General features: G+C 40.5%; 1 protein-coding gene across 1 annotated transcript in view; it reads right to left on the bottom strand.

The window, feature by feature from the left end:
* NWD2 (NACHT and WD repeat domain containing 2) overlaps positions 1-17,495 on the bottom strand; it is a 203,707-nt gene that overhangs the window by 112,038 nt on the left and 74,174 nt on the right. The window contains exon 2 of the mRNA XM_027103189.1: positions 14,714-14,802. Within this exon, the coding sequence (XP_026958990.1) occupies positions 14,714-14,802 (89 nt within the window). The remainder of the gene's footprint in view (positions 1-14,713; positions 14,803-17,495) is intronic.

Genomic DNA, 17,495 nt, shown 5'->3' on the forward strand with positions numbered 1-17,495 from the left:
TGTAAGGCCATCTCTTTCCAGAGTCCTAAATAGAGAGCAGAGGTAAGCTGCCCTTAATGTTACACATGCACCCACCTGTTCTCACTCATCTAACCCACCTCCCCTTTTCTGAAGCAGAACTCGGAGAAGGAGGATGGGAAAGCAGATCTCCCGAACTCTGCCCCTCTCTGTCTCCTTCCACCATTTTCCTAGAGACCACATTGGGTAGGTCCTGCCTCTGCCTTACTGACGAGCTGGGCCGTCTTCTCTACATATTAGATCTCCAGGGTCAGAGCGCTAGTGCTAGATGATATGTTAAAGATGTGATTTAAGGAATTTAGAGAAATCTTCTCACAAGCTGATAGTGTGACCTCCAAGGTTTTTGTCTTGCTACATAATCCTTTCTTGTGTGCATGACAATATTTCTTGAATATTCTTCCCATTTAAATTCCTTCTGCACCAGACACGAAACACCCCTCAGACAGACAGATGCCTTGATCAAAGGTCTCTTACTGTACTCAAAAAAGCAAAAGAAAAATGCATATGAATAATTTCATTACACTAGGTTCTTGTTCAGGAGAAAGACTTAAATGTGAAAAAAAGAAATGAACATTGGTTAAGCGCCTTCCAAGTGCCAGGCATGTTGCATCATCTCATTGAATTCTTGTAACAATCCTGGAAGATAAGTACTACCCCATTCACTTTACAGAGGGGTCAACTGCCTGTCAGGGAAATCAAGCAATTTGCCCACAGTCACAGGACTGGTAAATGTGCAGACCCAGAATTTGAATCCTAGTCTTTCTAAAAGAAAAACTTATGCTGTTTCCGCTGTACCCCATAAATTACATAATGTGCTGCATTTTACTGAATTGAATATATCATCAGTAGTAGGCTGCTCTAATATTGTACATTCCACTAAAAAAGAAATGCACTGCCAATTACACCATGACACACCATTTGTTTGTATGATGAATCCTGATTTCTGAGACGTAAAAGGGTGAAAAAAATGCACCTTAGAAAGAATGATCTGGTAAAGATGGTTTAAAGATTATTTGAGCAGCTGCTGTGCTATGTACAGTCTGGACCAGAACACAAAAACACCCAGGGTAAGGAAAGATCAAGAAGATGTTGCCATAATCATTCAGCTATCAAGAAACAGAAGCCTGGCAGAATAAAGCAAAAAGAATGAAAAGAACTGAAGACAGTCTCAGAGACCTCTGGGACAACATTAAATGCACCAACATTCGAATTATAGGGGTCCCAGAAGAAGAAGAGAAAGAGAAAGGGACTGAGAAAATATTTGAAGAGATTATAGTTGAAAGCTTCCCTAATATGGGAAAGGAAATAGTTAATCAAATCCAGGAAGCACAGAGAGTCCCATACAAGATAAATCCAAGGAGAAACATGCCAAGACACATATTAATCAAACTGTCAAAAATTAAATACAAAGAAAACATATTAAAAGCAGCAAGGGAAAAACAACAAATAACACACAAGGGCATCCCCATAAGGTTAACAGCTGATCTTTCAGCAGAAACTCTGCAAGCCAGAAGGGACTGGCAGGACATATTGAAAGTGATGAAGGAGAAAAACCTACAACCAAGATTACTCTAACCAGCAAGGATCTCATTCAGATTTGATGGAGAAATTAAAACCTTTACAGACAAGGAGAAGCTGAGAGAGTTCAGCACCACCAAATCAGCTTTATAACAAATGCTAAAGGAACTTCTCTAGGCAAGAAACACAAGAGAAGGAAAAGACCTACAATAACAAACCCAAAACAATTAAGAAAATGGGAATAGGAACATACATATCGATAACTACCTTAAATGTAAATGGATTAAATGCTCCCACCAAAAGACACAGACTGGCTGAATGGATACAAAAACAAGACCCATATATATGCTGTCTACAACAGACCCACTTCAGACCTAGGGACACATACAGACTGAAAGTGAGGGGATGGAAAAAGATATTCCATGCAAATGGAAATCAAAAGCAAGCTGGAGTAGCAATTCTCATATCAGACAAAATAGACTTTAAAATAAAGACTATTAGAAGAGACAAAGAAGGACACTACATAATGATCAACGGATCAATCCAAGAAGAAGATATAACAATTGTAAATATTTATGCACCCAACATAGGAGCACCTCAATACATAAAGCAAATGCTAACAGCCATAAAAGGGGAAATTGACAGGAACACATTCATAGTAGGGGACTTTAACAACCCACTTTCACGAATGGACAGATCATCCAAAATGAAAATAAATAAGGAAACCCAAGCTTTAAATGATACATTAAACAAGATGGACTTAATTGATATTTATAGGACACTCCACCCAAAGACAACAGCATACACATTTTTCTCAAGTGCTCATGGAACATTCTCCAGGATAGATCATATCTTGGGTCACAAATCAAGTCTTGGTAAATTTAAGAAAATTGAAAATGTATCAACTATCTTTTCCAACCACAACGCTATGAGACTAGATATCAATTACAGGAAAAGATCTGTAAAAAATACAAACACATGGAGGCTAAACAATACACTACTTAATAACAAAGTGATCACTGAAGAAATCAAAGAGGAAATCAAAAAATACCTAGAAACAAATGACAATGGAGACACAACGACCCCAAACCTATGGTATGCAGCAAAAGCAGTTCTAAGAGGGAAGTTTATAGCAATACAATCCTACCTTAAGAAACAGGAAACATCTCAAATAAACAACCTAACCTTGCACCTAAAGCAATTAGAGAAAGAACAACAAAAAAACCCCAAAGTTAGCAGAAGGAAAGAATTCATAAAGATCAGATCAGAGATAAATGAAAAAGAAATGAAGGAAATGATAGCAAAGATCAATAAAACTAAAAGCTGGTTTTTTGAGAAGGTAAACAAAATTGATAAACCATTAGCCAGACTCATCAAGATAAAAGGGAGAAGACTCAAATCAATAGAATTAGAAATGAAAAAGGAGAAGTAACAACTGACACTGAAGAAATACAAAAAGATCATGAGAGATTACTACAAGCAACTCTATGCCAATAAAATGGGCAACCTGGAAGAAATGGACAAATTCTTAGAAATGCACAACCTGCCAAGACTGAACCAGGAAGAAATAGAAAATATGAACAGACCAATCACAAGCACTGATATTGAAACTGTGATTAAAAATCTTCCAACAAACAAAAGCCCAGGACCAGATGGCTTCACAGGCGAATTCTATCAAACATTTAGAGAAGAGCTAACTCCTATCCTTCTCAAACTCTTCCAAAATATAGCAGAGGGAGGAACACTCCCAAACTCATTCTACGAAGCCACCATCACCCTGATACCAAAACCAGACAAAGATGTCACAAAGAAAGAAAACAACAGGCCAATATCACTGATGAACATAGATGCAAAAATCCTCAACAAAATACTAGCAAACAGAATCCAACAGTACATGAAAAGGATCATACACCATGATCAAGTGGGGTTTATTCCAAGAATACAAGGATTCTTCAATATATGCAAATCAATCAACGTGATACACCTTATTAACAAATTGAAGGAGAAAAACCATATGATCATCTCAATAGAGGCAGAGAAAGCTTTTGACAAAATTCAACATCCATTTATGATAAAAACCCTGCAGAAAGTAGGCATGGAGGGAACTTTCCTCAACGTAAGAAAGGCCATATATGACAAACCCACAGCCAACATTGTCCTCAATGGTGAAAAACCGAAAGCATTTCCACTAAGATCAGGAACAAGACAAGGCCACCCACTCTCACCACTCTTATTCAACATAGTTTTGGAAGTTTTAGCCACAGCAATCAGAGAAGAAAAGGAAATAAAAGGAATCCAAATCAGAAAAGAAGAAGTAAAGCTGTCACTGTTTGCAGATGACATGATACTATACATAGAGAATCCTAAAAATGCTACCAGAAAACCACTAGAGCTAATCAATGAATTTGGTAAAGTAGCAGGATACAAAATTAATGCTCAGAAATCTCTGGCATTCCTATACACTAATGATGAAAAATCTGAAAGTGAAATCAAGAAAACACTCCCATTTACCATTGCAACAAAAAGAATAAAATATCTAGGAATAAACCTACCTAAGGAGACAAAAGACCTGTATGCAGAAAATTATAAGACACTGATGAAAGAAATTAAAGATGATACAAATAGATGGAGAGATATACCATGTTCTTGGATTGGAAGAATCAACATTGTGAAGATGACTCTACTACCCAAAGCAATCTATAGATTCAATGCAATCCCTATCAAACTACCACTGGCATTTTTCACAGAACTAGAACAAAAAATTTCACAATTTTTTGGAAACACAAAAGACCCCGAATGGCCAAAGAAATCTTGAGAATGAAAAATGGAGCTGGAGGAATCAGGCTCCCTGACTTCAGACTATACTCCAAAGCTACAGTAATCAAGACAGTATGGTACTGGCACAAAAACAGAAATATAGATCAATGGTACAGGATAGAAAGCCCAGAGATGAACCCATGCACATATGGTCACGTTATCTTTGATAAAGGTGGTAGGAATGTACAGTGGAGAAAGGACAGCCTCTTCAATAAGTGGTGCTGGGAAAACTGGACAGGTACATGTAAAAGTATGAGAGTAGATCACTCCCTAATACCATACACAAAAATAAGCTCAAAATGGATTAAAGACCTAAATATAAGGCCAGAAACTATCAAACTCTTAGAGGAAAACATAGGCAGAACACTCTATGACATAAGTCATAGCAAGATCCTTTTTGACCCACCTCCTAGAGAAATGGAAATAAAAACAAATACAAATGGGACCCAATGAAACTTAAAAGTTTTTGCACAGCAAAGGAAACCATAAAGAAGACCAAAAGACAACCCTCAGAATGGGAGAAAATATTTGCAAATGAAGCAACTGACAAAGGATTAATCTCCAAAATTTACAAGCAGCTCATGTAGCTCAATAACAAAAAAACGAACAACCCAATCCAAAAATGGGCAGAAGACTTAAATAGACATTTCTCCAAAGAAGATATACAGATTGCCAACAATCACATGAAAGAATGCTCAACATCATTAATCATTAGAGAAATGCTAATCAAAACTACAATGAGATATCATCTCACACCAGTCAGAATGGCCATCATCAAAAAATCTAGAAACAATAAATGCTGGAGAGGGTGTGGAGAAAAGGGAACACTCTTGCACTGCTGGTGGGAATGTGAATTGGTACAGCCACTATGGAGAACAGTATGGAGATTCCTTAAAAAACTACAAATAGAACTACCATATGACCCCACAATCACACTACTGGGCATATACCCTGAGAAAACCATAATTCAAAAAGAGTCATGTACCAAAATGTTCATTGCAGCTCTATTTACAATAGCCAGGACATGGAAGCAACCTAAGTGTCCATCAACATGAATGGATAAAGAAGATGTGGCACATATATACAATGGAATATTACTCAGCCATAAAAAGAAATGAAATTGAGTTATCTGTAGTGAGGTGGATGGACCTAGAGTCTGTCATACAGAGCGAAGTAAGTCAGAAAGAGAAAGACAAATACCGTATGCTAACACATATATATGGAGTTTAAGAAAAAAAAATGTCATGAAGAACCTAGGGGTAAGACGGGAATAAAGACATATACCTACTAGAGAGTGGACTTGAGGATCTGGAGAGGGGGAGGTGTAGGCTGTGACGAGGTGAGGGAGTGTCATGGACATAAGTGCACTACCAAACGTGGAGTGGATAGCTAGTGGGAAGCAGCCGCATGGCACAGGGAGATAGGCTCGGTGCTTTGTGACCACCTAGTGGGGTGGGATAGGGAGGGTCGGAGGGAGGGAGATGCAAGAGGGAGGAGATATGGGAACGTATGTATATGTATGGCTGGTTCAGTTTGTTATAAAGCAGAAGCTAACACATCATTGTAAAGCAATTATACTCCAATAAAGATATTAAAAAAAAAAAAAAAAAGAAAGAAACAGAAGCCTGAGTAAAGACAGAGCCTTGTGAAACTGGAATACCAGGCCAATTTCCAGGAAGCACTGTGGCAGGTGAATCAACGGGGAACAGTGCAATTTGGATCTAGGTTGTAAAGGATGAAGAATGAACTATGAGCCACAGTTTTAAAGTCTGGAAGACTGGGGAATAGTAGCAACTGAGAAATTGGGAAAAGGAAGAAGGATGGGTTCCATTTTAGATATTTTAACATTCCAAAAACAACTATCTTCATGTAACTCTGGTGAGGGCTGGAGATGCTGATATGGGGCTCACTCACGCACAGGCACCAGCTTCAGAAGATGACACCTACTTGGGGGTCTAGGGATGAAAAAAACAGGTGGACAGGTCTGGACCTGTGCTGCCAAAGGAAACATGAAGAGATGGAATGTCAAGCAAAGAAGAGAAGGACAAATTCTAGACCAAAGGGGCCTCCAGAGATACCTTCACCAAGGATGAGCATCTTCCTCTCTGGTGCCTTCAGGTGGCACCACAATGGCATTGTGAGGCAGAGAGCAGGTTTGGCAAGATCTTCCTGCTGGCTGCAGCTGCAGGTTTCACTCACACTTCCCTACACAACTAGGGACTCAACACTTGCCTGCCAGAGAGAAGGAAAAGGGCTGGGTCGGCATAGGAGTTCCTGCTTTGAGACCAAGTTGTTATATTTAATTGCAAGGGCTTATGGGGGAATTTTTTAAAAAGCTATCTTTAGCAAAGCTGCAAAAGGTAACAAATGGCACCCATCAAGGCAAGGACTGTTCATCTAATATTGGGAAATAAGGTTTCCATCACCTTCCTCTTTTGATTTCAAATAAAGTTTAAGTCTTCAGACAGCAGGTAAATGAACTGCTTGACCATAAGCTTTAGTCTACTGCCTCATATCGTTACTCAGCCCCAATTCCACAGTGATTTTTTTTTTTTTTTTTTTTTTTTGCGGTACGCAGGCCTCTCACTGTTGTGGCCTCTCCCGTTGCGGAGCACAGGCTGCAGACGCACAGGCTCAGCGGCCATGGCTCACGGGCCCAGCCGCTCCGCGGCATGCGGGATCCTCCCGGACCGGGGCACGAACCCGTGTCCCCTGCATCGGCAGGCGGACTCTCAACCACTGCACCACCAGGGAAGCCCCCACAGTGCTTTTGAACACTGCATTAACTACTTCATATTATGCACCTGCCAAGTAAAGAACGTTGCTCACCATCTGGCTCTACAAGAATTAAGTCACTAGCCACTGCAGCCATATTGCAGTATGACCTTCAACATTACCCTGAAAGGAGTTCAGGGCCGAGATCAGGAAGGATGCACTCCGTGCTCTGGGAAACTGGGCAGAACAGGCCTTCAGATAGTTAGATATTTTCAGGAGAAAATATTTATGAACCTGGATTCTTGCATCTTCCCATACTTAGAAAAGCACTAAAACCATTAACTAACATACCAGTTCCTTGTGACTAGTAGCAACCTTCTACCGAGATGTGTGCTCTGTTGCACATTCCCCTTTTGCCAAAATCACATGTGTACTGACCTCTCCCTTAACTCTCAGAACAGTTTCTCAGAGCTCTCTGCAAGGCTGTCTCCCAGGCTATAGTACTCAGTAAGACACCAAAAAACTTGACTCATAGATTCTACACTGTGTGTGTGTGTGGTTTTTTTTTCTTTTTAGTTGACACACCCTACTAATGCAATGTCCAAAAGTGATCAAATAAAAGGAAAAGTTACTAATTTGACTAGTGAAAAATTATTTTCTTAATCATTATCTGGATTTTTTTTTAACATGTACAAATGAATTTCCATTCACTCTGGAAGCTCCTCTAATTAAGTCTCTCCATCACTTGCATCAGGACACCTGTTACTGGGCAGTCAGGTTCTCATCCCTGTTAGAATGGCCTCACCCTGACCACTCCCATCTAGAACTTCACAGTCCAGCATGGGAGCATTTGACTATTGAGCACCCAAAATGTGGCCAGTCTGAACTGGGATGTGTTGTGAGTATAAAATATACACTGGACTTTGAAGACTTCATATAAAAAAAAAATATAAAATAACTAATAATTTTTATATTGACTATGTGTTGAAATGATATTTTGGATATAAAATGGCTTAAATATGTTCTTAAATTTTTTTTTTCTGCTTCCTTTTACTTTTCAAAACGTAGTTAGAAAATCTAATTGCATTTGTGGCTTGCATCTGTGATTCCCATTATACTTCTTTTGCACAGCAGTGGTCTAGGCTCTCAGATTCTGGGTCTTATTCATTTAATAAATTCACTTTAATCAACATTTATTATGTATATAATATGAACCAGGTACTCTAAAAAGGACTGGTGATAAAAAGATATAAATAATATGACTTCTGACTTTGATGAGCTTCCAGTTAGGGGGAAAGGCATTTTAAAAGTAATTAAAACAATATGACAGATGCTATTAAAGACTAGAAATAAAGCACTATGGAATCCTGAAGAAGGAAATTCACTGTTTCTTAAAGGATGAGTAGAAAATTTTCTAGTCATTGGCATGGGGGACAATTTAAGGGCAACCCGAACAGAGGGCACAGTGGGTCTGAAGACTCAGGGGAAAAAAAGAACTTGTTTGGGGAACTGAACGCAGATTAGAAAAGCTAAAACAGGCTACCTGTGTGGGAGGGGACAGACAAGACCTCAGTGGATAGGGGTGGAAAAGAGAAACTCGTATGCCAGGCTAAGACATGCAGAATGTATCTTGTGGATGAAAGAGTCAGATATGTATTTCAGAGATACCACTGCAGAAATATGGTGGAGGGTGGACAAGGTGGTCCAGGTGGCTGGAAGCGTTGAGGCTGGGGAGGAGAAGGACGAGATGAAGGTAAACAGGCCCACAGCATATCTACTGCAATAGTCAAGATGACAGTAATAGAGACTTGAACAGCGGGGATACACTGGAGAAATATTTAGGAGGTAGAATCCACAGGTCTTTGGGATTTATTGGATGTTAAAGGTGAAGAAAAAGGAACAGGGTTATTTACTTTGGTGACTAAGTGATGTGAGAGGAATACTAGATGCCCACTAAAAATGTTTGCTATCAGAAGGTATTCTTAAGGAACGAAACTAAGTTGAGTGGCTGGACTGAAATGAAACTGTTTTCAAAATGGAGCAGTGGCTAAGTGCCCAGATCAATCAAGTACCCCCGTTAGAAGTCCCTGCCCCAATCAGGTCTTCTACTGCTCAGGGTACCTGTGGGGGCAGGGTGGGGCAGATTATAAGGGTTCAGGGAGTAGAGGGGGAATAGTTGGGAGTCAGAAAAGACTTCTTAGAAAGCAAGAACTTGGGCTGGAGTTTGAAGGGTAGGTGGTAGAGGAGAAAGGGTATTTCTGATAAGAGGGGAGAAGCGCAATAGGTACAGTGAATGAGATTTTCAAGTCAAGAATGAGTGATCAGCAAGACGTGCTCCAAGGATAGGCTGAGGATGGCCAAACTGGCATGGAGTGTTTATGTTGGGAAAAATGGCAGATGAAGCTGGGGAAACAGCTGGGATCACATTAAAGAGGGACCCCATAGGCAGCAGGGAGCCATTATAAGGTTTTAAGCAAAGGAAATGACAACCTGACATTTAAGTAAGGTTACTCTGGTGATGTATAGAAGAACTCAAGTAGGATGATGGTGTAGGCAGCTCTGCTTGCTACTTTTACTAAACCCAGTAAATGTCAAGCCCTCTTCCAGGCCCCAGAGACTTAAAAATAAGCGAGGGGCGGCTTCCCTGGTGGCACAGTGGCTAAGAATCCACCTGCCAATGCAGGGGACATGGGTTCGAGCCCTGGTCTGGGAGGATCCCGCGTGCCGTGGAGCAACTGGGCCCGTGTGCCACAACTGCTGAGCCTGCACTCTACAGCCTGTGCTCCACAACAAGGCAAGCCACCGTGATGAGAAGCCCACGCACCGCAACGAATAGTGGCCCCTGTTCGCCGCAACTAGAGAAAGCCCGCGCACAGCACCGAAGACCCAATGCAGCCAAAAATAAAATAAATTAAAAAAAAAATTAAGTGAGGACTAGTCTCTTCCTCCAGGACTTGCAACCTACTGTGGGTAAGCACAGAACAAGATCAGTTAAGATCCTCTTTGTTCATCTTTTTTTTTTAAAGCTTTAAAAAATTTTATTTATTTTTGGCTGCCTTGGGTTTTCGTTGCTCTGCATGGGCTTTCTCTAGTTGCGGTGAGTGGGGGCTACTCTTTGTTGCAGTGTGCAGGCTTCTCATTGCGGTAGCTTCTCTTGCTAGGGAGCATGGGCTTTAGGTGTGCGGGCTTCAGTAGTTGTGGCACACGGGCTCAGTAGTTGTGGCATACGGGCTCAGTAGTTGTGGCACACAGGCTCAGTAGTTGTGGCACGTGGGCTCTAGAGCTCAGGCTCAGTAGTTGTGGCACATGGGCTTAGTTGCTCTGTGGCATGTGGGATCTTCCCGGACCAGGGCTTGAACCTGTGTTCCCTGCATTGGCAGGTAGATTCTTAACTACTGCACCACCAGGGAAGTCCCTTCATCTAATTTTTTGAACCAATTAAGGTTAGATCAGGGTCTCAGCAATAAGAATGGAGAGGAAACATCTGAAAGCAGGGCTTGCAGATAATTACAAGCCCTTTATTTATTGGGTCCTGCACCACCTGCTTTTACCCCAATCTGTCTTTATTTTTCCCAATTTATTCCCCTGTTCTTCCTTTTGATCCTCTTCTCCATAGTCAAGGGCACTCACTGAACACTGGCAAATCAAATAACATCTTATTTAAACCCGTTGTCTTTCTCTGAGCCATGTGTGTTTTCTGCTCTGAGTAGGCTTGACATTCTTTCCATTTAATGTTCCCATCTCCAAGCAGTCAACTATGTATATTATACATGGAATTAGTTGAAGTTCATATAAATCAGAAAGGCTGGTGCATTTTCATTAAAACTCTTAGTTTAAATGAAAAAATAAAGGAAATACTAGAAAACAGTCTGCCAAACAAGCATAGAGAAAAAAATACATGGCCTTGCTTGAAGTGTAACTCTTCAGTCTATCAACTTAGTTCAATAGAGATTTAACTAAATAGTCAAGTACCTGGCACATAGTAGGCCAATCACTGGGATAAGCTGAATAAGACAGTTCCAGTCCTGAGAATTTTTAGACTTATAGACAGGTGATGAAAAACGTACCTAGTCAGATATCTCCTTATCTTTGCTGCTCATTCTAGTCTGCACCACGATCATTTCTTACTTGCGCTGCCTTACTGCTTCTGCCATCTCTCCCCACCCCCACTCCAGTCCCCTCACAAAGCTTGCGCGAACCTCTTAAACATAAATCCCGTCACTCTTTCGCTTCTTACTCAAGAACATTCTGAGTCCTTACTCTCAGTCCATAAGGTATGATCTTCCTTTGATGTCATCTCCTACCATCATTTATCTTACTCATTACTCCATTCTGCTCCATTCCCACTTGGCTTCTTTACTGTGCCTAGAATATTCTAAACACTTTCCCACCCCAGACCCTTTTCCTGGTTGCCTCTGTCTGGAATTCTCCTCCCAAAACATCTGCATGATTTGCTCCATCACCTCTGCAGATCTCTGCTCAAAGCCTGTCTTATTACTCAGTCCTTCTCCGACTACCTGGCATTCCCTACCTCCCTTCATCGTGTTTTACTTTTCTTAAAAGCATTTACTCAGTAAAATGCATCTATTACCACTGGAATTTACCGTTTATTGTCTGCCTTTCAACAATTTTGGAGGCTTCACGAGAAGAGGGTGTGATGGTTTTTTCCGCTGTATTTCCAGCACGTGGAATGTCAACTGGCATGTTGTCAATGGTCAATAAACACTTCTTAAATGAACTGGATCAATGATTGGGGGTTATGCACAGGACTTTAGGGGAGCAGGGTATGTGGTACAACCTGGGAGGAATGAGGGGATCAGAGAACAATTCTTTAAGTAATCTTTGGGCTGAGACTTCATTCATTCAACATTCTTATGGAGTTTTACTACGTGCCAGGCACTATTCTAGGATGTAGCTGTCATAAAGGCAGACAAGTCCCTGTTCCCGTGGAACTTACAATCTTGGAAGAAAGACAAGAAACAATCCAATGCATGAGTAAACAAGAAAAATATCCAACACTGACACATGCTATGCAAATAACTAAAATAGGATGATGTAAAAGACAGCACACCTAGGGGGTTACTTTAGATTGGGTCATGAGGGAAGCAACTCTAGGAAGTGACATTTCAGAGGAGACTTGAAGGACAGTGAGTAAGCACCCATGAAAAGATGAGGGGGTGAGCATTCCTATAGAGAGACAGCCAGGGAAAATTCCTGAAATGGAATGGGCTTGAAGTGTTCAAGGGACCAATTGGAGGACACACAGCTGCAGAGAAGTGGGCAAGGAGAAGAGGGGCATGACTTAAGATCAGACAGGAAGAGTCCTAGGAATGAGCAGGACTTAGGAGGTGAAGCAGGGGAAGAAGCAGATGGAAAAGCATTGTAGGTGGTAAGAATAGCAAAGGCAAGAAAGCAGGAAATAGACTGGTATGTTTGAGTAGCTCTAGGAAATGTGTTTCTCTTGAGTCCAATGTACAAAGATGCAATCCAGAACACTGTACAGCTAAATTCGTTTTTTTGTGAAGCTTCTGGCACATTTTGCTGCAGCTGAGAAAAGAGGACCATCTCTCCAGTAAGCACAGCCTCAGGGAGCTCTATAACCAACCTACTTTGGAAGGTGGGAAGCAAGTGCAACCTTGCATATTGTATTCTAAACACAATCTCAGATGTGTAAGCTGTCACCTCCCCCATTTTAGACACTAAAGGACCAGCAGGTGGGTTAAGTCACTCACAGTCAAGAGCTGGGGCTCAATTCCATGTCATGCTTTACCCAGTGCTGTTAACTCTGCTGTCCAGTATCTCACTGACTGATTCAATACACCTGCCTGGAATGATCCTTGCCATCAATTTCTTCTATGCAGCTTGCCTTCTACAGTTTTCCTTTGGCTTTATCTGTTTTCTCCTGTACCTACTTAAAATTTAGAAAATATATTTTTCCTTTTTCCCCCTCAGCTAATCCTAATCAATTCCATGTTTTATGGAGGCTGTTCTGTAGCTCAGCCTTCTTCTACTGACAAAAGTGATGCAAACCCCAATAAACTCAAAGATGGGATTAATAGGCTTGGATACATTTCTTTACGGTAACTGAGTCCCCAAGGAATGTCTAAGTCTTTGGGAATCTTGACATATCAGAATTTTTAACAGTTGAGACTTTGTTATCAGTAGAACGAGATTCCTCAGAGAAGGTGGTGCTGACTTCACAACAAGGAATTTAGGTTGATGATTTTTCAAGTAAACAGTGACTTATGAGTAACTATTCAATATGTGTGTCACAATGGCTTGCTGCTAACAGACACTATGCATTGAGATCAAAGCCATTTTGAAACTCTTATTTTATACATCCTATTAGAAGGCACTAGGAAGTATATCAAGACAAAATATTTACAGTCAACCCTTGAATAACACAGGTTTGAACCGTGTGGATCCACTCGTGTGGATTTTTTCAGTAGTAAATACTACAGTATGAAATGATCCATGGTTGGTTGAATCCTCGGATATGGAGGGACCGTGGATACAGAGGGCTGACTGTAAAGTTATACGTGTATTTTCAACTACGCAGAGGGTCAGCACCCCTAACCCCTGCATTGTTTGAGGGTCAACTGTATTCAGACGGAAACAAATGAGGGGTGAAATTTTCTTCCATTAACAATGACACATTTTCGGCGGGGGCGGGGCGGGGTGGTGGTGTGATGAATTGGGAGATTGGGATTGACATATATACACTAATATGTATAAAATGGATAACTAATAAGAACCTGCTGTACAAAAAAATAAAATAAAATTCAAAAATTAAAAAAAAAAACCCAAACTCTCTCCCAACCCAAAGAGTAAAAAAAAAAAACAATGACACATTTTGTACTCTTACACCACAAACCTCTAGTCCACAGTCCTTACTTAACAATGTAAACATGTAGTTAGGATAGCACTGTTCAGTTAAGATGTCCATTGCAAATGAAGGTGATGAATTCTGACTAAATAACGCTATCTATAGTTGCGGGAGCCATTCACTTAAAAATTTTTTTTGGATGTCTAAGATATGCCCAATGTCTTCTAGTACTTTTCTGTTAGGTGGCCTCATCAATAGTGTCTACAAATGCCAGGATGTTTATGAATTTTAGCAATGACATGCACAGTTACTGTTTCTTGAAAGGCTGATTGTTTGTTTTGTTGTTTTGGTAAATGGTAAATTCCCAAAATGCTTGGGAAAAAGGACATTCTTCAATGCAAATAAAAACTAAAAGGTAGGACAGAAGGCAAGGACTGACCAAGCTGCTAAAAAGAAATAGTCGGGAGAGAGTTGGTCCCAATTTTTTGATGCAAAACATTTCTAGAGATGCCAGCTTAAAGGCAGGTGCTCAGCAACCCTGCCCTTTTTGACATTAGTGGAGGTTAGCAAAAAAGCAAATAAACATAATTCCAAGAAAAAGATGAGCCAATACCGGGTAGGGTCCAAGAAGCAGAGCATAAAAGTGCAAAACATCAAAAATGACTAAATATTTTACTTCCATTTTCCAGTGTTTCTTTTCACCCACGCTTAAAGAAATGAAATATTTTGGGGCTTAAAACATATTTTATAACACCCAAACTGTGACAAGAAACAAACGTTATTTAGCTGACATAAAAATGAAATTAATATCAGCATTACCTGAAATTCTAATCCATAGTTTTCTCTGCAGAATTCTCTTAATTTAGGATACACGTTTTCTCTTAGTGCCTGTCTTTCTGCTCCCGTGTCTGTGGTAGAAAAGCAAACAAACAGAAAGTGAGTTATGTCCACATAGTACACATTTCTGGAAAAAAAAAGCTTACAAATAAACATTAACATTAATATAATCAAGCTAGGGTGCTTCATCGTGAAATGATGGGATATTAGTCTGCTGGAGAAGACTTGCTCTTAACAAAGCAGGGGAGCTGTTTACCATGCACACAGGGTGAATGGGAGCCCTGGGTAAGCTCTGTGGGTGCTGGCAGAGCTGGGAATTCACAGCTCATTCTTTATACCCATGTAGACCCTCACATGGCGCTCTTAAATAGCTACAACCACATTGTCTTTCAAAGAGGCAGAAGGAAAAATTGTAAGGCTATCAGGTGTAGCTCCACTGGGTGTAAATATTTCAAAACACACACACACACACACCCCGATTACTGATTTCCAAAAACATGCAGACTCTATCATTCCCTACAGTATTTAGAAACAATGTTACTTTTACAAGATTCAGTACAGCATCTGTGCAATCAGCACAATAGTCAGGAGCGACTAATTGTAGGAGTCATCGTCTAAAACTAGCGGATTCCACTGGCCAATGGTTCAACATTAGCGTCTCCCACCCTGGGCTTAGGGACCTGTTATATCAGAGAGGGGATCGTTTTACATGGGCCACAGTGTGTAAAAGCTTCGAAATAAAATATTTAAAAACTATCCGTGTCACTAAAAAATACGAGAAGAAACAGAGCACCCGAAACCAGGAGAACCATAACATATGTACGTATTTAATGTTGAATGTTCTGCACAGAAAGGGATTCTACAGCCACTTGTGCTGGACGGTGCTCTACATCAGTGATGACGCTGTAAGATACTTACAGCAAAGAGAATGGTCCTCGCCCAGCTAACTTCACGGAAAGATAAGAATCAGAGCTTAAAAAATTAGGTTAATGTGTTATCTCATGAAAAGGACCATTTGCTAAATGTACCTCAATCCCAGCCATAACCATGAAACATCTGCATACCACATTTATAACTCAGGAACCAATTTAAAAGACTGTCCTTGTTATTCTCAAGCACATCTGTCCGTGCAAACTCAACCATGTGCCGTGTTGACCTACTCTACTTTCCTACTGTTCTCAAGCCTGTTTTGAGAGGCAAACAACCAATCCCAAGAGTCTGAGATGCAGCGGCAGCTTGACAGAGTGACAGGAACCAGTGTTTACATGGGAACCAAAGATTCAATACAAGGTCTTCGAGATTACCCTGTGATCCAAACAAGTAGGGTCTTTTCCCCCCATAGATCCAACATGGACCTAAGTCCAAAGGGAAAGCAGGAGGACCGTGTTGAGGAGGGTATACCGGAGCAGTGCCCATGTGCCATTACGGCACTGGTGGAAGCAGCAGATTAAGCTTCCACATGATTTATATAATCTTGGGATCAGGTGCCCATCCTCCCTCACCCCACTGTAAGGGCTGAAAACACTATCTTCCAAGTAAAGCTGATGATATTCAATCTCTCTAAAAGGCTACCGACTTTTAAGACCCAAATAATAAAAAGTCACTTTAAAAATGAAGAGATACTACCAGATGTGGAATTTGGGAATATATTAAACAACAATTATTGGTAAGATATTCTAAAAAAATAGTATTCAAATAATACATGAAAAAAATTATGAAATGAGCAGAAATTTGCTTCTAAAAAATATTATAACTCTTATTACTGAATGTGTCACAGTAAGGAGGCTAAGACAGAAATGCAATATCTAATTACTAACGTTTACTGAGTGCTTACTGTAGACTAGTAGTGTGCTAAGTTTTTCTATGTGTATTTTCTTAGTCACTTCTGTCAAAAACCCTATGAAAATCATCAGTCCATTTTTAAAATAAGAGGAAACAAATATAAAGGGGTTAAGAGACATGCCTGAGGTCATGTGACCACTAAGTTGGAGAACCTGGATTTGAATTTAGAGAGCCGAATGCCATAGTCTGCTCTAACCATGGAAAATATGCAACTGTGCAAAGAATCAATTTTTGAAAATGACAAATGCAAGAGCTTCCCAGAATGGTTAAGGAATGCTGAAGTCCTAATATTTATGAAACAAACAAAAATCTCAGTTATCCGTGACAAATTTTTCCCTTTCTATAATACACCCTTCAATAGCCAACCCATCAATAAGTTCTCTTGCTCCATCCATCTCTAAATAAATCCTGAATGAATCTACTTCTCTGCACCTCTGGTACAAGCCAAACTCATCTCTCACCTGGACCCTATCTCGCTGTTTCCATACTTGGCTCCGTCAATCCATTCTCCACAGAGCAGCCAGATTTATGTAAAAACATAAATCCGATCACATCACTCTCTTGTTTAAAATCCTCCAGCAGCTCTTCATGGAACTTGGAATGAAATCCCCACTCCTAACCTTGAATGTTCTCTCCTTCTCTAAGCTCATTTCTTACCACTTGCCCTGTTGATGTCACTCAAGCAGCGCTGGCGTTCATTTGGTTCCTGGGTTATATTCTCACTGGTGACCTCTGCTCTAGCCATGACTTCCTCCTGGAATGCTTAGTCCCATGGTCATTTCATGTCATCTCCTGTCATTCAAGTGTCAGCTTTAACGCCACCTCCTCAGAGAGGCCTTCTCTGAGCCCTCCAGCTACAGACCCCTCTCTATCACACCATCTTCTTCAAATTCTTTGCACATTACTCATCACTATTGGTGAT

Source organism: Aethalodelphis obliquidens, unplaced genomic scaffold (assembly GCF_003676395.1).
Source record: "Aethalodelphis obliquidens isolate GAN/ISIS:26980383/991018 unplaced genomic scaffold, ASM367639v1 scaffold6, whole genome shotgun sequence".
In the NCBI taxonomy this organism is placed as follows: domain Eukaryota; kingdom Metazoa; phylum Chordata; class Mammalia; order Artiodactyla; family Delphinidae; genus Aethalodelphis; species Aethalodelphis obliquidens.